We start from the raw sequence: 23,958 nt of genomic DNA on the forward strand, positions 1-23,958 counted from the left end.
TAGAATACTGATCATTTCATTGGTCGACATCTAGTAAATTTGCTCACTTTTGTAATTTTCACCTTGGGATCGATTCTGTATTTGGAAACGAAGTGACAATTACAAAAGTGAGTGAATTTACTAGAATACTGATAATTTCATTGGTCAATACCTAGTAAATTTGCTCATTTTTGTAATTTTCATCTTGATTGAAGATATAGAATCGACCCCCTTGTTTGAAGATACAGAATCGACCCCCTGGGCTGCGTTCAAAAACATCACCCGAGTACCCCCGCGTATCGTATTATCTTTGTTGTTCACTCAGTGTTAAACAAGGATAAGATAATACACGGAGACACCCGGGTGATGTTTTTGAACGCAGCCCTGGAGTTGAAATGTGGACGTATTACCCACAGAGCTATGTAGTTTACATCTATTTTGTCAGGGGGCAGTAGCGCGCGGCAGCATTTTGTGATTACAGGTTTTGAGCCGGCATGTCCTCTCTCAGGTTTCTCTCTGGTTCAAGTCATAATACCAATATAAAATTAGGGACGAACGAAACTTCCTATGTCGACGATGTCTCGTCGAGAAAGTTACGTTCCATAAGGCGCAACGTACTCACTGTCAAATTGCTGCGACAGGCACATGTGCTTACGTGGATAAGTCGTGCAAATTTGTATTTCGTAGAAGAATTAAAAGAAAACGGTTCACGGTGTTCGTTTTATTATAAATACCCTCTAATGTCAGTGCCATTGCAAATTGTATTTGCTTCGACATCGCAGTGAACATGAACGGCAAGTCGCGTAAAATGAAAAATCCATTATTGTCCGCGGCTGGTCCAGACTTTCCTTTCGATAATTACGCGGAAAATACATTGCTGGTGCCAGTCACACCTGCGACACCAGCTGTGCTCCGAGATGGTGAGTTCATTCAATAAAATATCGTGGGCGGGGTTCAGCAGTTCTGAAAATTTGGTGTATTATTCAATCTGATGATATAGCTACAGAGAATTAATTGGTGGTCGAAACAAAATTCAAAAAGGAGCAACCTCTGCTCCGTTTACTTCACTTCGTAGTGCTTAACTTCTCCAGCATCACGCCTCTTTCATGTATGGTCATGTACTGAAATGCACTCGTAGGCTAACATCTGTTATTCAGTCATCTTTTGCTCTGTCGGCATTACAGTGAAAAAGGCCGTGTAATGAAAGTCCCTGACTCTAGCGTGAAACGTTCACATTTATCTAGGCCAACCTAGACAGTTTTTATAAAGTTTATCAAATATGTGCATAGAAGTCACAATGATGCAACATACATCATGTAAGATGATTTCTTTGCGTGTGCGGTTTTGCGACGTGCTTTAACTGTAAAAGATAGAGGCTTTAAACTATAAAGGTTTTTCCAAACAGAATTGCATGGGTGGACTTGCAAGAACTACAAAATGTATATTGGATTTTTCATGTATAGCATACATGATTGGATTTTTCATGTATAGCATACATGAAAAATCCATCAAATTGGTGTCTAGTGTAGAAAATATGTTATGTTCTTTAATAAATAATTGAGTGGAAATGGAGTATTTGACTGGAAATAGAGGAAGTGATAAGTTTTTCGTATCTTGTGATTTTTATTTTATGTGGAGACGTATATAGATAAATTATATGCATTACTCCATCGTGCTTATAGTATTAATTTGATTTACACACACAACATAGGAATTAATTAAATACTTTATTTATTTACATTCTGAATAACATTTTGGTAGTTTCATTTACAGTTTTTATGATATAGTTGGTCATGATAACGATATTACATTGATTCTTACAAGTTAGAAACTTGTTCTTTCGGTTCGAGCAGGTTGTGATCTAGAGCCATATCTTTTTGTATAAGGTAAATCATGACTATCCCTTTTACGAACACAATATACTATTGCAATAACGACACATACTATAAGTAAAAGAAGTAGTAGTGCACCGAGTACGACAGCTGCTATTTCTCCTTGTGATAGGTTGTCCCATGCTGTTACATCGATACTACGAGTGTACTGATTTTCCGATACATCTATCGCTGTAATTGTAGCTGTTGGTGTGCAACAAGTAGATAAATAGTAAAATGTAACTTTATCCTTTGTGCCACTTATATATTTAGTGTATGGGTATAACCCATTCGGTACTGCTATTACACTTTTTAAACCTGTATAAAAAGAAAGAAAATGAATGATTCGATTATACAAAATACTATTACATAATTTATTGATTACCTGAATCATAATCTTGGACAGTAATGTCAGCACTCCAAAATGTTTTTTCGCAACGATCTTTGTCCAATTTACCGGCACAGTTGCTATTGAACGAATATTCAATTGTTGGTTTTACATTATCAATGTTTTTCGAAAGCTCATTGTGAACAAAAATTTGTACTGTTTTCTCCATTATTTCTGTATTAACGATATACAGTGTAAGCGTATTGACAGTTTCTTGGGTTTCCGCTGGTACAAAAATATCTACAGCTATCTGACCTGTCTGTCTCGGATGCAACCACATGCTGTTTGATACAAATTTATAAAGATAAACAATTTTTAGAAAAAATAGATATATTCATCAAATACAAAGTTTTACTTCATAAGCTGTATTAAACATTTAATGTTTTAATACAATTATGCTCTATGATTATATGATAAATTTGTAAAGTATGGATTTTATTGCTAACATCATAGTAAATAGTGATATCAATCTCAACTTTTATTCGATATCTTTAATTAATATGAAGATATTATTGTATAATAAATGAGATGTATTTATATCCTTTTTAATTCGTACTATAATGAAAAGTTGATCAACATTTAAATAAAATTGAACACAACAAGATGTGTATTCACGTGGACGATCCTAAAAAACTCTTTATATAAAAAAATAAATGAACATTTATATATGGTTCTATCTGGGACTAAGGCTGGTATTCAGTCGGTTCTTATTTCAAGATCGTCGTAAGTAATGTCTTAAGACGCTAATGCGACCTTTTGATTGATTCGTGATACCTCAAGACTGAACTTAAGACGATCTTAAATATCAGAATTGACTATGAATATCGGTTTAAATGTTTGTTGCTGAAATGTTGAGGTTACTTGGCAGTGTGACGTAGGAGTTACATAAATAGACGCGCATTTTATTCAACTGTTTTACAGTCAGTAATTTTATAATAATTAATATATGTTGGTAAAAAAAACCTAAATAAGAATCAAAATTAAAATTGCTATTTAATTAGTCATAAATTAATATTTATGATTAATATTATAAATAATTGTTCACTGTAAATACCGCGTATTTACCAGTTTGATTTATTGACTTATATAGTTTCCTTTAAAATTTCTAAGAAAACTAATCTTTATTTTATTAATTATTTTAACTAACTTTCGAGTTATTTTAAAAATAATTTACTTACTATATCTCTCTCAGTGGGCTATTATATATTCTGAATGGAGAGCTTCTCGCTCGAATTAAATATTTAACTGGAAAGATGCAGTTATTTGTCGCATCAAAAATCACTCTATGTATTGTTCCTGGTGCAGCAATTAATTTGCTGTTTACATTCACATCTAACAGTAGCTTTCTTCTTTCAAAAGGATCCTCATTAATTTGCGTTGAAAGTTTTTGACTTCGATCGCTATCCATTTGCATCGATATGATCTCATCGGGTGATTTCATCTTTGAATCAATATCTTCATTTAATGATGCGACTTCCGACGATCGCGCTTGAATTTTCTGCTGTTGTGGCTCCTGCAAAGTATAAAATCCTATTTTTATCATAAAATGTTAATAAAAAGTTGATAAGAAAGTCGGTATTATGAATTCATAAAAAATATTCATAGTCTCAATAAAAATATACTCTTTAAATACCTTGATATTTGAGAAATTTGATAAAATCTCAAATTCACCATAACTAATCAAAGAATTGTTACGTAGATCGAAATGATTAATATTATTTTTATCAATTACTGCAGTAGATTCACGCTTGTGTGTGTGTGTAGAGAGTGATATATCAGAAAAATTTTTTTTATCTGTTATTTCATCATTATTTCTTCTTGGGTCCATAATTTCTGCTGATCTCTTAAATTTTTGCTTTTTATTTATTATAGAATGTGGTAAATTGGCACCATTATTAGCAGCGTTCTTGTTAGTTTCCTATAAAATAATTTAATGATTAAAAATATTTTAATAATTATATAAATATTATATAAAATATTGTATAAAATAATGTAATTGATAAATTTTATTTAACTTACAGTTGATGTTTTGACTCGCGTGATATGTATTTTATCTAGTATCTCATTTAAAAAATCATTTTTTCTATTAACCCCTAGAGAGAAAAAGGGAAGAAGGAAATAAATATAAATTTTCAGTAATATATATTTTAATATGTTGTTATAGTATATTATTTTATTTTTTTATATTCTATTGCATAAAGGATATATGTATATATAATATATATGTATATAATTAATTCTTACAATTTCGGTTGTCAAATAGCATAAGTAATATTATTCTACAAGATTTTTCAATTTCATTATTTAGATGCGTATACAAAATTTCTGATTGCAAAGGCTTTAAATTTCTACGCCACTAAAACTGAAAATAATAGATTTTTATTACGTTGGATTATAATCATATATTTATCAAGGATAAAAAGCAAAGAATGATTAAAGAAGGATAATTAATAAAAATGAAATCACAAAGTTATTGTAACTATATCTGTATAGTACGAAAATCTATGTGTAGAAGAAATAAATATTTCAAAAAGTAATAATATAGATCATTTCGAAACAGCAATTATTTTAACTAAAATGCGTTAGAAATGCGATAAGAAAAACAGGTATACTTAGGAGTTCGATTATAAATAGAATTGTAGATAATAATAGTATTGGCATCGTTTAGAGAAACTTAATAGTCGTAAGAGAGTAGTTATTTGAATCTCTGTCCTAAGAAATATTTGATTGCATGTTTCTTTGTGATTGGAAGTATTAGTTTTTCTTAGCCAGTTGCATCTTACACATTGTGATGAGAAAAAAATAAGAAATTTTTCTATAGTTTATTTTCTGTGCGAATTAATGAGAATCAGAGTAAATCAAGTAAACATAAAAGAGAAGAAGAGAGGGGCGGGGAAGAGAGAGAGAGAGAGAGAGAGAGAGAGAGAGAGAGAGAGAGAGAGAGAGAGATGTGACCAAAGGGCAATGAGTGAATTGCACAATCTCGCGTATCCGCGAGTTAGAAGCTAACGGATTGGCAGTTGTCAGACGGCTACCGTGTTAAGAGGAAGTTGGAAGTTGCGTAAGAGTGCACGAATACATCTCGCGCGTTTTGCCGACCGTTATGTCGCGGTTTATTTGCGCGAAGATAAGAGTGAGTGATTTCTCTTTTATTGTTACGAGAAAATGAAAGCATTGTGTGATATGTGGTTTACCTATATGATAATATGTATATATAAATTTCGATCATAGTGCATGACTGATGATAAAGTTGCAACATGTATTCTTTTTGACGTATCCATGATTCTACATTTATATTTCTTCCATTTAAATCACAGTTATTTCTGCATTATAAAATTTACTTTATTTTGCATTTGCATTAATATAATGGTATTTCGATTTATTTTCTATACTGAAATAATATTATATTTTACAAATGTGTTATATATACTTTACAAACTTTTGTTGAAACTATTATATTCGTGTTTAAACTTTAAAGACAGCTCAATAACACCTCCAAATTATCATAATTCTATTTTAAGATTTTTTTTGGTTATTTTAATAAGATTATAAAATGAAAGATAAAGTGTAACTTCTTGTAATGTGTAATACAGTTATTTTATATCAGGAGCTTCATGATTGAAACTTCATGAATCAATATCAGTACGTATATGTATAAATGTATGTCTAAATGTCAGCAGAATATTTGTGCAGCAATTCATGTTGAGAATTTATATGGCATTCCATAAATATAAAAATTAATGCGAGTAATATTTTAAATATATTTCTTCTATAAATACATTTATGTTTAAAAAATAACTATTATTTTTTTGTACGTTGTTGCATAGTTAACAATACATTGCAATTTTACTTACCACTTATAGAATTAACGTTGATAATATCATCTCTCGCGTTATTTTCCTTATTTGCTCCATAATAAGTAATTACGTCCATATTGTACTTTGAATTTTCCATCCCCGTTAGCTTTATACACAATCTATCCGGAACGTTGCGCGCGCCGACAGCCACCCCTTTCGTGTTGTATATACTTGCCAATGATATTACTATTTCTGGTCTCTCTATCATTTTGTCTGTTAAAGTGCATGTTGGGAGTGAAAATTAGTCTTGAATTAAACATCGTATTGGTTTTGAGGGTAAGGAAAATTGATTGACAATAAAACAATTCTAATATTCTGTTCTTTTGCATCGTTCGGAACTTGTTTATTGATTGTAAGAGTTTTGTGTGTGAAGTATACTGTGTAAAATATACTGTGGTTAAAATTAGAAAAATTTTATAAATAGATAAAAATGCAAAAACTAATTCTTGTATGACATAATCATTTAGTGTGATACAATGAATACGTATAGAAAGTAACCATCAGATCGATACTGCCCTTGATGTAGAGAGGTTAAACGAAACTGAGTATACAACGACAATTATACGGGGTGTCCCTTAAGTTTTTTCCAACCGCTTTTGTATAAATAGAGCGGATTAAACTGAATCGAAAAATCTTCTACCATTTTGCAATTTTTACAATGATTAACGAGATATTAATTACTAAAATTTGCTGAGTATTGGTCTTGAATAATTTTTTTACCCAAATATTATCAACTTTACAGAAAAACTGCAAGAGACAAGAGTTGTTAATGCGAAAATTGCAAAATAGTAAAGGACTTTCCGAGTTTAGTCCGCTCTATCTACACAAAAGCGGTTGGCAAAAACTTACGGGACACCCTGTATATATGATTGAATGCTTCTAATAACAGAAAAAAAACTCATATAAGTGACTGAAATATATATATATATGATATTGGTGATAATTTTATACAATCCGCAATCTGTTTAACGTATTTTAAAATAATTTTCTCTTGTATATAACAAGTTTTTTTTTTAAATACAAGGAATTATAATATAGAATGTTTCAAATTTATCTCCACATATTAATAAGAATAATAAGAATACGTTTAGTATTTTTACGTTATATTAATTAATTTAGTTATCATGTGCTATGAAAAGTAATATAATTTTATCTATGTATATGTCGTAACTATCGATGCTATAGATATGTTCAGAAACGTATTACTTAAACGTGATATTCGCTATCGATCATTACTTTATTTATTTATCGCGACTTTACTGGTCCTACACACATTTGAATGTTGAAATGAGAGAAACTATTTAGAGCATATCCTATATAAAATTAGTTGTTAAATCTTGTTTGCAAAAAATAGTTGGATAGAAATATTTTTAAATAAAACAGAATTCTTGTTATATTTAAAAGTAAAGTAAAGGAAGAAGAATTGTATATATATACTCACTACTATTAGATATTGTCAACACTGCACGCGTAAGATTTCCCAAGATGTTGATTGCAATTCCGGTTACATCAGTTTGGAAATTGGTTTTAATATATTCGCTCAAATTAATTTTGTGTTCTAATTTTTTCTAAGATATATATTTTATTAATTATTTCTCTCTTTTTTCATACGAATGTATTAATTTTGGTCTTACCGAAAATTCTGGTATATTTAAAAAACCATTTTTAAATATCTCGATGTTTCGTGGATTAAATTTTGCATTCGAGTAAAATTCATCGGTTTTTATAACCAAATGTCTTTCCATGTTTACAATGTCACAGTTCAAATTAAGATACATCTACAAATGTTAAATAATATATTTATCGAGATTTTCACGATTTTTTACAAAATTAACTTACTTGACAATAATCAAAGATTGTTGAACTTTTATTATCGGTAGACAAATGTTTTAATATCTTGAAATTTGAACTATTTTCTATTGAAAAATAATCTGAAATGATATATAAAATAATTATATACAGCTTGCTTACAATATAATTTTTATAATTTATGTGTGTAAGATCTGTTTTTATATTTTATATGTATGAAATATTTATTTACACTGAAAAATATTCGATTTAATATTGTCGTTAGTTTTTTTGTTCATAACAATCTGCTCAACGAATACACCCAATATTCGAATAATTGAATAAATAATGAATGTGAATATACGAGTATAAATACATCTTTTTGATGTTCATCGAGAAATGAATAAATATTTCTCATTTGATTTGAAAAAATGCTTTTGTGAATATAATTATGAATATTTCCAATTTCGCATCCACTCCGCATTATCTGTATACATATATTACAAGCATAGAGTAAACAGAAATCTATAAAAACAGTTTAGATAGTTTAGATTTTTTTTAATATTTCAAAAGATAATACATTCTATTATCCATCTAAACTGTTAATTTCGAAGTTTTTGCCCCATCACATCTGAATATCATGAATGAAAATAAATAACATTAATTTTTCTTTCGTTAGAATCAGCAAAGTACTGGTTAGCATAGTGCTAGGCACCAGTTGGTATAAGCAACCGTTAAGAGGCAATGGTTGCTTATTGAAGTTTTCTTTCTTTTTTACTTTACATCTTGTTCGAATATTTTGAATAAATATGAATACTCGTAAAATAATCATTATTTTTTCATGAATAAATGTTTTGAAAATTTACAGTTTTGAATAAATTTACGAATACATTTTTTCAACGTCAAAAATTTAAATAAATACAACTTATAGTTCAATTATAAATTTTTGTATTCATCGAGCATACTAGTTCATGTTCTTTAAAAAACATTATATACCTATATTACGTATATAATGTATATAAAAATAAATTTGATATACATTACGTATTTTATAAAATATCTTACATAAGATGAGCATATTTCAATATGTTGATGATCATATCTCTTGGCTTATAAATTGACTTTTTAAATCGATATCCAGAGAATATGTAGTTATTAAAAATATGTTTTATAATAAGGTATTGACTGATGTTATTAATGTACGTCATATTATTCATAGCCTTATCGAAAATTACAGATAATTTCTAATTATACGTCATCAACTACCAGAATGTGCAGTTAGAACTTACAATTAGTAATATCAATATCAGCACAATTCGTTTAATTTACTTACGTCAATATTTAATCGAACATGATAAACAATGTCAACAACAATGATAATTTAAAGAAAGTTCATTTATGTTAAATCGCATTATATTATTCACGCTATATTAAAATTATTACCATCTCCGTTCTCATTTGGCAAAAATGATAAAATAAGTTTAATATCTTCGAAACCTTTGCTAATTCCCAATTGTTGCATACAGTACCTTTTAACAGAAATATTTTACGGTTTTTATTTTTTAAAATATTGATTTCTTAGAAATACTATTTTTTAAATATAATTCTTTCTCTATTTGCGTTTATACATTACAAATGTATCCGCAAGCGAGTAGAATAAGATAAAAGTTATATGTTTACTAAATTTATTAAATGTTTACTATTATTTTTACATAAATATTTTTATTATGCAAATTAATAACAAACCTAGAACATTTTGTTTTTTTAAAGTCGTTGAAAATCCTTGTCTTCATTAATAAATCTTCAACAATCGGAGGTTCTCGTGGAAGGGAGAGAGAGAGAGTTTCAGGCTTAGGCGAGTAATCCTTTAAAGTTGTTCCGTCTGGTCTCGTTTTCGTTTCAATTGATCGTTCAATTCTCGTATTGCCTATCTCAGATATTCTCACATCTGATTGATAAGCATTATTAATTGACGGGAAAACTTTAGTGAGCGTTGATCCACTGACTGCATTTCTGCATAGAATGTAAGTCACACAGCACGTTACAAAAAGAAGGAACACACGTAATTCCATATCGTGACTGCAACGAAAACCTCGAACGAAAGAGTCGATACAAAAATGTGCGGCATACTTATAAAGTTTCATTCACGTAAGTTTACAAACAAAGGGATAACGTGTCTTTAGTTACATTATCGATAACATGAACGCAAAAGTAAATTTAGGTGGTAACGTGCGTTGTTGCACAATCGAAGGTGTCTCGCTATGAGCAAACTTTGATATACGATGTTTCAGTGAAAACTTGTAAATATTACACATTACATTTAATGAATTATTATATTTAATATCTTGATTCTTGCATTTAATATCTGAACGCTTTAAGCAAGCATTTATTGCAAAGTTATATGATGTTGATAAAGCAATATAGTTTCTCACCTATTTTTATAAATGCAAATAAAAAATTTTTATCAAAGCGTAAGTCGCATATGCTTGTATAATTAATTACTAGCGTATGCATGGAGACTAGTATCGAATAAAGCAAGTATGGAAATGTTAACAAACTGAATTTTTTTTATGCAGACATTATAATTATTCTCACACGTGAATATGAGTAACTCATAAATACTAAGATATTGAAAAAGTCATTACAAAAAAGTTGATAATTCAATATCTATTAAACTGCTGGTAATCAACTACGTAAAAGTGTAAGAATAGTCGACGTTGGCTCGCATTATCTTCATCATTGGTTCTTACGTTCATTGCATCCTGTTCAATATTGACAGTTTGTGAATAATCTGTCGGAGAATTTAGTCGAAAGGGATTTTTATGAATACGTTGTTATATCTGATTATTTAAGGATTATTAAATAGATGTACTAAGAGTTATTAAATGCCGTAACTTTCGAAAATTTTGCTTAAATTTCTAAAAAAATATATATATTTTGTAGAAAATAATGTTAATGTTAGAGCTATATTATATAAACATTTGTTTTTGTTTTTTGCTTGTTAATGTTTTTTTTATTATTATACAAATATTATTGTAAAATGTTTAATAACAGTAGAAGTATAAATTCGTTTTAAGTACACCAAATAAATATGTTAAAAAATTATACTATAAATTACACAATATCTTTATCATAAGCAACACTTTGAAACGCAAGATACAAAAAATATTATTAATATAAAATAATATAAAATATTATCTGACATTTTTTTAGATTAAATAAATAAGCTGTCATCTTTTTTTTAGATACTGAGCTGGACAATTTCATAGGACAAGAGCCAGTCAATACCCAATCTCAATCTCCATTACGAACGAACGAGGATTCTTCTATCAATGCATCTTCTCAGCCAAAAGAGTACAAGGATATCGCAAATCAACCAGGAAAATCTGGATATCTTACATCGATTCTTTCTTCTCTGCCGAATTTGTCATTATCGATTAAATCCGATTCCTCGGGACCGCAAATAAGTCAGATACCCGAGAACACCAGCGGAACAACGCACGAACCTAATCCTTACATAACGCCGCAAGGATATCATGGTTTTCCATCGGAAACATCAGGATTCTTAGCAATTAATCCTCAGGATTCTCGAAGTACAAACTTGTCAGGATTTGCTGCTTTTCCTACTGGTACTGTACCCAATTCTCCTCAGCCGGCAGCTCCATCCAGTATATCTCAACCCGGCTACGGTAAATGCTTGAATTTATGAATAAAAATTTATAATTAATAAAATTTGAATAAATATTAATATACTTTTCTTTATAGCAAATTTTAAATATTTACTCTATATACATATGTAATATGTATATAGAGTAAATATTTTTTAATAAGTAATTCGATAGACATAACATAATGCAATTCCAATAACGAATTCTATTGGATACACTCAGTGTGCACTGGTACACATTAAAGCCGTTATACAAATTAATATAAAAATGTGTTTAATATAAAAGCGGATTAAACTATGAAATCCTCAATACATTTTACTGTGCGGTTAAATAAAATCTGTATTTTATAATTCGATATATTTGCATTTTACTTTTGCATAGATTAAATTAGTAGCTTTAAATTAAACAGTGGCTTTAATATGCACTAGTGCGTCCAATTCGCTATCAAAACTTAAGATTAATTTTAATTTTAACTTATTTTTACATGTTGCTTATATATGTATATTTAATAAATTTTTGTTGAATGTATTATTTATTGTCTCAGCAAACACAAAGTTATATGTAGCGTACTTGTTAGTTATAATTTTCTACTCAACAATATAACTAATATAATACACGAACAGGTATATTACATGTAACTTCCTGTTTGCTGATGAGTATAATGACGTTATACAACGCGTATTTCAAATATATCTAATCAGAAACAATTATTATTTCTTGTTAAAGCACCCGTTTCTTATCGACTTGGTAAACGACGCTTAAAATATGTACCGCTGCCTGATCTAACGTCTAACACTGCAAAGCCATATCCGAATCCAGCATTACAGACGTTCTTGCCGACTCAAAATGTCTCTGCACCACCAACTATTTTGAATCCATATGAATCGGAGGGATTGGCGCAGGGTAACAATTCTAGCATACAACAGACTAGCTCTTTGCCCGAACAACTTCCAACGTCTGAGCAGCTATCGCGAAATAGCTCTCTCCACAACTCGTTTCGTTCCAGTCCAATCGCAACGCAGTATAATTCATCTATAACGTCTACAAATCAGAATCCATTTTTTGAAAGTTCTTCCGTGTCTGCGCAATTTCCTTCGTCATTGTCTAGACCGATACCTACACGGGTACTGGAGCCTGCAACGCCACAGAACACTCCGGCGAACATCTCTTTTCCTGGCTTTGCTCCTTACGTAAACCAGGATCTACCACCAACATCTAATTCCGACAAAGAAGTAGCTGTGATTAAGAACCCTAATCAGCTAAATTCACCGTCGGAATTTTCGAAAGGCGGCACTCTCGAGACAACCACAGAATCTACATATAAACCGACATTAATATCGGGGGAAACCGATGCGACATTCACACCAATATCAGCAGCCAAGGTGACAGAGAAATTAGAACATTTACTTGCGGAACAGCAGGAAAATTCTTCCGTAGCAACTCCTGAAACTCTTACAGAAGTTGACAAAACGTCCAGCGTTACTACCGAATTAACGAAATCTTTTGAATCGCAAAAGGACGCGCTAAAGGCTACAAATGAGATAATCAATAAATCACATGAGGCGAAGTTGAATGATGTACAAGAGAAAGTAGTTCAACCTGGAAGTGACACATGGAGTGACGTGTTTCTTGGGCAAGAGTCAACGACGCAATCAGTGATCTTCCCGGAAATACATACTACTGATAACAGTCTGATTGCAATAACTCCCCAATCAACTAAGTCGAACGTACATCCGCCTCAACAGCATTACCAAGTGCAATCAATATCTATGTCAAGCTCCACATTTTATACAGATGAGCCTGCGGAACAAAAGTCCAGTTTAAATTACGTATCACCTACCCAACTTCCGCAAACTTCTTCTTCCATCGATTTCTACAAAGTATCAAAACCAACAGAGCAGTCGGCAAGTGTGTTCTTTGAATCAGCGAAACCAAATCGATTTCCAAGTTTTTCGTCGCAAGAAAGAAATACAAATTCTCCATTTGCACAACCAGTAGTTAATGCAACAAATAATTTGCCGCAAACTCAAGAAAATTCCGCGTTTAATTCTAAAGCGATCGATTCCACGGCTCATGTACCATTTCGGAATGTCGATCAATCTTCTCAATCGCAGGTGTTAAGCGCTGCATCCGGCCAACCGACATATACAACGTCTAACCAACCGGCATACACTGCTTCTATCCAACAACCAGCACCGGTATTCTATAATCCTGCCCAATTTGCGAATGAACCTCCTAAGCAACAGACTTTTCCACATACATATGACCAACGTTCTTCTCAACAACAATCATATCAAAATCTGCCGTTTTACGGAAGTAATACTGGGCTGCAGCAACCCTACGCTATTCCTGAAAATAATATTGCATATTCTTCGCCCGCTGTATCGATGACAACGTCAGTACCTGAACCAACGGGATCAGCCACACTTAGTCCTGTTCAAATGTCTGTTAATTCGCCAACCAATCGCACCACACCAGATACCATTCCACCAAGTTTTCAAAATTGGGTAAGAATATCACAATTTAAGTTTTTATTTTATTTTTTAATTAAGCAAAATTAAGCAAAAATATTCCAAAAATTTGTAATTAATGCCAATAATTAATAATCTTTGAGATACATTTTTACACATATTTAAACTTATATTTAATGCAAAGTAATGAATTATGATTTATTTATTCTTAATTATTCAAAACATAAGAATGAGTGATTGCACAGATAATATTAATATTTTTTAGGCTTCTGGACCTTCTGACAAACGAATGCAATACAGACTGGTATATCATCATTGGTTTTACCGTAAGGAAGTGGAGAACAAAACGTTATGGCTACCATTCTCCATGCAGGACAGCTTAAAACTTGAAGAAGTTCATAATTCAAGCGATATCACGCCCGAAACTACAGTAGCTACTGATGGCGGTCGTTATGATGTTGATATCTTACGTCGTCAAAGAGCACCAGTCTATTGGATTGGAACATCTAATGAAGTTAGGCGATGTTCTTGGTTTTACAAGGGAGCAGCTGAACCGAGATATGTTCCTTACAATGAGAGCACTGCTGCCAAACTTGAAGATGAATACAAGCTGGCGTGCCTCTCGAACAACTGGAATCGAAGAATTGAATTAAATAATGGAGAATATATTGTCTTCCATAGCGCTACAGTGCAGGTTCATTACCTACAACCGGCTTCTCCCGACGTGGCAGGATCTTGGGGAAATAACGCTGTAAGTAGGTCAATTATATATATAAGAAATTAAATATCGAATAAAGGAGTTTAATAATAAATAAAGGAGTGTATAATATTTTGCATAAAATACTTAATTAAAACTTGATTATGAAAGCTTTATTTAGAAAATAAAATAATAAAGAAATTAAATAGTACCTATATAAGAAATTGAAGTATAATTGTTAAGATACTCTTTTATTTACAGTGTTAAAGTATAATATTTAATTGCGTAAATGTTATATGATATTATTTTTTCATTATTTCTTTAAATATTTTAATTGCTACTACAAATTGCTACTACAAATTTGCCTTTTATAACGCAATTTAATACAAAAAAAATTTTGCTTTACAGTTTACAATTAAGCTTTCAGTTTTGTTAAGTAACACTACATTATACTTTCAATTATGTTTAGCTTTATATGTATAACTTTCGATTTATGTTGTAATTAAAAATAACAGCACTTATTTAATTTATTTTGCAAAGCATTATTTGCTTATATTTATAAATACTTTTTTATTAATTATTTTATCCTTTTCATAATTTATTTTTTTATAAATTATTTTTATTATTTAAAATGTGTAAAGAGTTTTGTAATATTGCACGCATGGTTCTGTTTGATATGGTCGATCCTAATTTCTACAGGCTTCAGAGGACAGTACATATTTACAGGGTTCTGCAAGTAGACCAAAAACTGTTAAAAGAGGAGTCGATGAATTCAATATAGATGAGGGTGAGCCTGAGAAAGTGGATCACCTTCTGTTTCTTGTACACGGTATTGGTAGTGTTTGCGATCTGAAGTTTCGCACTGTAGAAGAAGTTGGTAAGTTGTGGAAAATATAATATTAATTTGACATAAATTTATTATTATAGTTATTTATATATAAAACTCAAATTATAATATTAACGTCATTAATTTTTCAGTTGATGAATTCCGAAGTATATCATTTCAATTGGTGCAATCACATTATCGTACTGCATGCGAGCAAGGAATTGTAAATAGAATAGAAGTTTTACCGATCTCCTGGCATACAACGCTTCATTCAGATACGGGAATTGATAAACGACTACAAGCTATCACATTGGAGAGTATTCCAAAATTGCGACATTTTACTAACGATACTTTACTTGATATACTTTTCTATACTAGTCCTATATATTGTCAAACTATTATGCAAACAGTCGGAAGTGAGCTGAACAGATTGTACTCACTATTCAAAGAAAGAAATCCTATCTTTGATGGAGAAGTATTCTTAGGCGGTCATTCATTAGGTAGTTTGATCATGTTTGATCTATTGTGCCATCAAACACCCAAAAAAGAAGATGAAGATATGGACAACGAGGAAGTGAGTAGCAATACGAAATATAAATAAAAAAAATTCATGTATTTTATTTTCAATCTTATAATTTAAATACTTTCACACTTTTTATATTTAGGCTCTAAAATATTTATTGCAATTGCAGGAAGGTGATAGTATTGGGCCCATTCAGCCAATGCCTGCAGCTATTATCAAGAGACGTCTTAGTAGAAGAGTCAGCTATGTAATGGGAGCTGCAGGAACAGGCCAGCCTTATATAAATTACCCGCAACTCACTTTTCGCCCGCGTGCCTTCTTTGCTCTCGGCAGTCCGATTGGCATGTTCGTAACGGTTCGAGGCATCGATACTTTAGGAGAAAATTTTACTCTGCCTACTTGTCCGGCTTTCTTCAATATCTTTCATCCATTTGATCCGGTAGCTTATCGAGTAGAATCCTTAATTAATCCTGAAGCCAGCAATTTTCGACCTATGCTGATACCACATCACAAAGGCAGAAAAAGGATGCATTTAGGTGAGTACTTATACCCATGTGAAATTGGCCCCCCAACTTTTAAGAAAATTAATTTTTTATAGCTCATTCGATTGCTCATTGTTTGCACATTTATGCACACTTTGAATTTCGTTTGCACACTTCTAACAAGAAAGTTACTAAAAAACAATTTTAGGAGGGCTAACTTCACACTAGCTCCCCAACTTCGAGTAAATTGAATCGAAAAGGTCATAATCGATAGATTTTCATTTGCACATTTCGAAAAAATTCAATTTTTCGTTTGCACACTTTTAGTTAAAAAGTTATTAACAATTAAAGTTTCGAGAAGGATCGAAAGCGGCAAATAGGTTCAAATCGCATCTACTGGGCGCAAAATGGCATGAATCGATAGGTTTTCATTTGTACATTTCAAACAATTTTTTGTTTGCACATCTTTAGTTAAATATTAACAAATGAGTGTTGGGGGACCAACTCCGCAGAAATTACGTTTTCAGCTCGAATTTAAGGGGGGAGCCTGATGTAACTCGCTGAAAATAACATAACCTTTGGGAATTTTTCTTAAAGAGATGATTCGATGAAACTTTTTGAAACTTTAGGATGTTTTTGAAGATATATTTGTAGATATAATTTTGCAATTTTAAATGACTTAATGATGAATATGATTGTTTGCTCCAAGAGGGAAGTGCCTTAAGGGATGCAGCGCAAAAATTAAAACTATGTGAATATGAAAGCGCATAAATAGCACATAAAATCCTGTGTATTTGATTTTCCATATCAGTTGTTATTAACACTGGAGGGTGGGGCTGATTGACAGCCTACTCAGCCCCCACAAAAAAGCCCTTTTTTTTAGCTGAACAAAATAAGTGCAAACATTTTTTTGCGGGGTTTAAGGGCGCATAAATAGCGCATTATTATATAATTTATTCATTAAAATTTGGTTAAGTCGGGGGGCCAGCTAGGCAGATGTATTTATTGGTATAAAGTTAGCTCCCCCCCCCCCAAAATTGTTTTTTTAATAACTTTTCAACTAAAGGTATGAAAACGAAAAATCGACTTGTTTTGAAATGTGCAACGGGAACCTATTGATTCATGCCATTTTGAGCATAGTAGGTGCGATTCGAATCTATTTGTCGCTTTCTACCCTTCTCGAAACTTTAAATTAATTTTGATTATGTTTTTATTATTTTTAACTAAGGGTGTGCGAATGAAAAATCGAATTGTTTTGAAATGCGCAAACGAAAATCTATTGATTATGACCTTTTTGATCCAATTTGCTCGAAGTTGAGGGGCTAATGTGAAGCCCTCCCAAAATTGTTTTTTTTAATAACTTTCTTACTAGGCTGCGTTTGAATTCCCATCCGGGTGCTCCTCGGGTGTCATGTCATCCTTGTTTAACGTTCGATAAACAACAAAGATGATATGACATCCGGGGAGCACCTGGGTGGGAATCTGAACGCAGCCCTAGAAGTGTGCAAACGAAAATTCAAAGTGTGCATAAATATTCAAACGATGAGCAATCGAATAAGTTATGGAAAATTAATTTTCTCAAATGTTGGGAGGGCCAATTTCACACGGGAAATACTTATTGTTAAATTTTAAAATATGCACGTGACGATTTGCAATAATAAATTATGTCCTAGGTTGAACTTACCTATACAGCACAAATTAGTCCAACAATGTTGCAACATTCTAGTAATATTGCAGTAATATTACAAGCTTACAGCGTTATTGCTGTAAACTTCTGTATTGTATGGATATGTCCTTACTAATATTTATTATTTACAGAATTAAAGGAGACGATGGCACGTGTCGGAGCGGATTTGAAACAAAAATTAATTGATTCCGTAAGGCAAACATGGAATTCTTTCTATCAACTAGCCTTATTTCATAAGCCAGACAACCAAATTCTTGAACGCGAAATTGATAAAGTCGTCGAAGAACAATTACATAAACCACCAAGCGTACCAGATCAACATAACAACGATGATGATGGTGCCAATTTAAAAATAGGAAAACTTAACGGTGGTCGCAGAATAGATTACGTTCTTCAAGAAGCGCCTTTTGAATATATTAATGAATATATTTTTGCTCTTACAAGTCATATCTGTTACTGGTAAGTAGTACATTTCTTACGAGAAATACTTTGCATTATAAACATACATTCAGACCGACGCGCAACTTCCTCAGCAGTCAATGTCAATTGAGAGAGTGTCTCCTTCTCCATCTTTGAATTTAGCAGCTGCCGTGTCACTCAGTAAAAGTAATATAGGAACATCACTTGTTATGGGCGTAGATCCTACAGTGCCTATGTCCAGTAAATCTGTCGGTCCACCACCTAAGACTGGTTTTGTACCGAAATCCTGATCGATGGAATATTTTTCCCATAATTATATGCTGCGAGATTAAATTGTATTGGTATAGAAATTAATCTTATTTCTAATTAATATTTAAAAAAGCAGCAATTAGGTTGACGTTAAAAAAAACGGAATGCAGAACAATCAAACTTTGTATTTTACATTGTCTTTTGATTATCTGTAAATTTTAGCATTATTTAATTATATACAAATATTAATATACAAGTATTAATTGCACAAAAATTGGCCTACGTAATCAGCTCTTCAAATAAATTTTAGTTTATAGCAAATTAGTTGTTAGGTAGGTAAAGGATAGATAAATAATGATTCGATTGGTTGGTATGTTGGAATAATCGGTAATTTTTTATGGCAATTTGCGTTTATTGTTTGCATATCTAGTGCATATTTGTATACATTATTGATATTTAGACTATGTGTAATTGTGATTGTATGATCGAAATATATATGAAGCGTTAACTAGAGAAGAAAGATATGAAAATGAGAATGTGTAAATGAAATAATATGTAAATATATAATTTAGTTGGATAAAGATGTAGTAGATTATATAAACTTTTTTATAATCTGCTTGAACGAATTATGAACATACCAATTTTGATTCTTATGTATGTGCGCGTATTTTAATAAATTATCGTATTCTTTTATATTATTGTTAATTATCTATATTCCCTTACACATAATTTGATTACAGATTTGCACTTGTACTGTCAAATATCATTTATAATTATTAATAATATTACTTTCAAGTTCATGTCAGTTACGTATAGCGACACGTGACAAAATTATGGAGAATTTCAACAGCAATCTCGACATCGTGCAGTCAGGCAGTGCCGATATGTTCTTTAAAATGGTGTTACATGTTCAATCGGATCAGCGAATGGCGTCACCTTATCGCGCAAGCAACTTTAGCAGGGCTAGAAAAAAAAAGAGAACGCTTCGGCACATGCACGGCTATCACGAAACGCTAATTAATTGCGGTGCAAGCCCACCAGGTTCGAGACTGCTTTGCATTTTGCGTGCAGGCCCTCGTAAAACTACATGCCTGTCAGCCCCGGCGAATTTCAAGATGATTTATCGTCCTCGCAAAACTAAGTTTTTCGCGGTACTTCGTGGCTTCTCAGCGGCTCCGAAAGGCACGGCCGACGCTTTCGACATGCAACTGTGGCCGGTGTGGGCACGATCCGTAAAGTTGACGTCGCTGATCGACTGCTATTTTATATCCTCACCATCTAGTCGGACTGACTTTGAAATATGTTTCTTTCAAATCTTTCGATGTGAAGTTTTCGGTTGGCACGTTTCACGGTGACCCGCATACGCTATAATTGCGGGGAAATTAAGTGCCGGCTTTTACGTGACGGCGTTTAATACGTACGGCTGAACCTGTATTGTCACGCGAATAATCATGCACACGGAAAGTCATGTTGTATATCAATCTTTTCTTAATTTTGTCAAATTATAACAAGAATCGAAAGACGCATGGACGTAAGACGTATAGACAATAAGTAAATTTCATAAGCTTCTTACTACAATATAATATTATTATAACTGTAATATTACTATAACTATAAGATGCATCTAAACTTTAATGTTAAATAACTATCTATATATATATATAATTGAATCTATATAAATTCTTTATGTTAAAAAATACCCCGAATTGTTTTCAGAATATATTTAGCAATTTTTCAAGAACTTGGTAATTAGGAATTTTATAAACATGCAGTTTCTTACTGCATCGGATATTTTTTATTTTTACGGGATATAAAATCTAGGAACAAATATTAACATGTAAATATGTTCTTTTATATAAAAACATATTTCTCTTGAGTTTTTCATAAAATTTGCTATGTTAGAAATGGCTATTCTCGAATATGCTATTCTACATTGTTATTTTCGCATACAATGCTATTCAAATCTTGCTGTCCGACATTTCGATATGCTTTGGTTACTGTGTGTGCATGATACGCAACCACCCTTTTCAACATGCAAATACTCTTACATCGCGAGACAGACGTTTACGCTCAACGGCGGTAACATAAAATGGGGTAAGGGTAAGATTTTATAACAAGCCCTACTAAGAGTGATTTACACCTCGGAAAAACTCCACGACATTTACGATAGCTACTCACGAATTATTTATAGCATCTGGCTATGGCAGGGTGAATTTTACATGTATTTTGCTTTGTTTTTCAGAAGAGATCGTTGAGGTCATGATGAAGTAGATCATGATGAAGTATATTGTTAAAAGTTTCTATTAAAACATTGAATATCTATTTAGATAAATTTTAGCTATTAAATTAAAAGCACGATGAAAAGCTTAAGCCAACAATAGCGAGTTATTAATATTTAAAAAAAGCTTGTGTTCTTTTTTTATGATATAATTAATTTGAATAAAGTTTATTGTAAGTTCTTTTTTTATGATATATATAAGTAATTTGAATAAAGTTTATTGTAAAATGTTTTATATTCTTTTAATGTGTAAAAATGCAAACATAATATTAATATTTTTATTTTAAGATTACTGTGTAAAAAAGATCATAATAGTAAAGAAGAAAAAAAAATTTATACAATACATTTAAAACTGCACTTACCGTCAAACATGAGATGATTTTGAATTTTCTTCAAAACGCCGCAATAAAATTGTGGAGAAAAATGTGTTGTTAGTCTTTATATTCATCGAAGTATGAGCACGTATAAATTTATTAACTATTTTCTTATTGATTTAAAATATAAAGTAGTTCAAAATTAGAATTGGTTATTCTTCATTTTGGCATGCTATTTGTCTGTAAGATCCACGCACGCGCTAAGAGTTTGCAATTCCATTATTAGGAGACTTTAGACATTCTATGCTCTACTTGGCGTGCATTTAAGTAAAATTAGTTGATTTTAATGTGTAAGTATGCGAGAAGCTGCTGTGTTTAGCAGCTCGTCGCGGCGTGAAACAATTCTCGGACATCGATATGCCAGATGATGCGCCAAAAACTTTGTGAGTATTATTCTTTCTAGCAATCATTATTCCGATCATTCTTATTCATTCAAGCCTATTTATACTTATATACATGCTTATATATATTTTGAATAAATTTATCTATTTACATCTATATTATCTATTAACATCTTATCTTAAAGAAATTTATTTAAGTTACTTCAAAGATAAGTTTTTGGAATTAAAACAATTCTATTGGATCTAAAACAGTTCTATTTCTTGAAATACGTTTTTAAACTCTGAAATATTATACATTTGTTTATACATTTGTTAATATATATATATTACATAAATTTTATGAAACGTGCCTCTTTTTTTATTCTCTTTTTAATATTTAAATATATTTATCATTTTAAGTTAAATATATGTATATGTTTATGTTTATATGTGATGGAAATATATATGTATATATTTTCCACTTTTTAAATTTGCGATATTTTTGTTGCTTTATCATTCTTTCTAATTTTACTTTTCTATTTATGTATAGTTCTATTTATGTAACGCAGAACAGATAATTTAAAATAGAACACTAATTTGTAACACATATATGTAACATGCGATAAAAACGAAAATTCTAAACTTTATATAGACAATTTGGCCCTTTAATGTTTAGTCTCGCATATGAAGTATCTTTTCCTGTGATTAAATGAAGAAATATTATGGTCATCCGAGCTTAGTTTATGTATGTCCGTATTGCGGTGAATTTTATTCCGGGATACGTATAACGAGTTAATGGCAACTTTATGCGCGGCTCCGATGACATTTACTATTGCTCTATTCCTGCTCCGCTCACGTAACAGTCGCCCGTATTATCGTATTGTTTCCTGAAGCATTCTTCATTGTTCTTCCATTACGGAAATCGAGCTCTGGCTACGAGTTTAGAATTTATCGTGCGATATGTACAGTCGTGTGCCGTGTATGGTATATTCGGAAATTTGGATTTTTGCCTATTTCCGCTCTAATTCGACTGTCGGACATATGGGTTTCTGGCACGTATCCATTCCCTGCTATATTTTCTAGAACAACTTGCCGCTTCGTGACTGTGCTACCATCAAGATTTGGCGATCAAATTCGAATTTCAAATTAATCCCGTCTAATACTTAGCTTTCCGTCATATCTTATGTTAATAACGTAGACTGTATAAAAATACAATTTGTTAGTTTTTATTTAAATTCAAAAAATATGAGTTAATAATACTTAACATGTATAATTAAGACTATTGTTATGTTTATGTTTGGTTCGTAAATATATATAGAATATTACGTTTATGGTTTAATTACTTATTCTTATGTTGATTTAGATATGTGGGCAACTTGGATCATGTTGTGTCGGAAGATTTATTGTGTGCTTTGTTTTCGCATATCGGTAGCGTCAGAAGTTGCAAGATCATCAGAGAGGTAAGTCTCTTCTGCAATACAATAGTGATATTTATATAAAATATTAAAAAAAAACATTTTAAACAATTTTTTAAAATTAAATACAAAATATCTTGAAATATTGTGGATTAATTGCTATGAATAAAAATCAAATAAAGTAACGTACATACTTTATCCGATGAACGTCCTGGGAAAGTTTTTAGGACATAGGAATATCTTCTAAATGTTTTTAGAATGTCTCTTGGATGCTTGTGTCGTATATGGGGTTATAATAACATGTTACAGATTTTTTGCAATAATGTTGAATACTTCCTATTTGTAACGGTACAATCGGTTTTGATCCATGAAAGTTTCACCTGCGAAGGATTGTAGCCAATCACATGATATGTTATCATGGTTGAAACGGATCGAGACAAGCCAGTTTCTCTTTTGTGATCTGCGAGCTCCACCCTCAAAGATCATATCGTTTGCACGAAAGCCCGCATTAAAGCAAGCTGTTCTGTCGTTATATCGATAGTCGCGAGTTGTAGATGAATATATCTTACTCAACGCATTAATAGTCGCTTAGCTTTTGGAACATAAAATGATCTCTTTTCATTCTCTAGAATATTATCAGTTTGAAGCAAATCAGATGAAACGTT

At 31.4% G+C, this 23,958-nt stretch overlaps 2 protein-coding genes across 2 annotated transcripts in view; both read left to right on the forward strand.

Moving 5' to 3' along the window:
- The first annotated feature begins 556 nt into the window (after window positions 1-556).
- LOC108768687 (SEC23-interacting protein) lies at window positions 557-18,700 on the forward strand. The gene is made up of 8 exons (XM_018519212.1): window positions 557-899; window positions 11,129-11,572; window positions 12,278-14,058; window positions 14,288-14,773; window positions 15,419-15,596; window positions 15,698-16,119; window positions 16,238-16,604; window positions 18,369-18,700. Exons 1-8 carry the CDS (start codon window positions 767-769, stop codon window positions 18,698-18,700), a joined length of 4,143 nt encoding a protein of 1,380 aa, XP_018374714.1. The 5' UTR covers window positions 557-766.
- Window positions 18,701-21,744: 3,044 nt separating this feature from the next.
- Window positions 21,745-23,958, forward strand: part of LOC108768681 (uncharacterized) — a 44,957-nt gene continuing 42,743 nt past the window's right edge. Inside the window, exons 1-2 of the mRNA XM_018519202.1 lie at window positions 21,745-21,941; window positions 23,242-23,338. Coding sequence (XP_018374704.1) covers window positions 21,916-21,941; window positions 23,242-23,338 — 123 coding nt within the window. The 5' untranslated portion in view covers window positions 21,745-21,915. The remainder of the gene's footprint in view (window positions 21,942-23,241; window positions 23,339-23,958) is intronic.

This window comes from Trachymyrmex cornetzi, unplaced genomic scaffold (genome assembly GCF_001594075.2).
Source record: "Trachymyrmex cornetzi isolate Tcor2-1 unplaced genomic scaffold, Tcor1.1 scaffold82, whole genome shotgun sequence".
Lineage (NCBI taxonomy): Eukaryota > Metazoa > Arthropoda > Insecta > Hymenoptera > Formicidae > Trachymyrmex > Trachymyrmex cornetzi.

Coding starts and splice junctions, on each gene's coding strand:
- LOC108768687 (XM_018519212.1), top strand. CDS start 767: ATGAACGGCAAGTCGCGTAAAATGAAAAATCCATTATTGTCCGCGGCT. Junction 11,573..12,277: donor TATATCTCAACCCGGCTACG/GTAAATGCTTGA, acceptor TTCTTGTTAAAG/CACCCGTTTCTTATCGACTT. Junction 14,059..14,287: donor CACCAAGTTTTCAAAATTGG/GTAAGAATATCA, acceptor AATATTTTTTAG/GCTTCTGGACCTTCTGACAA.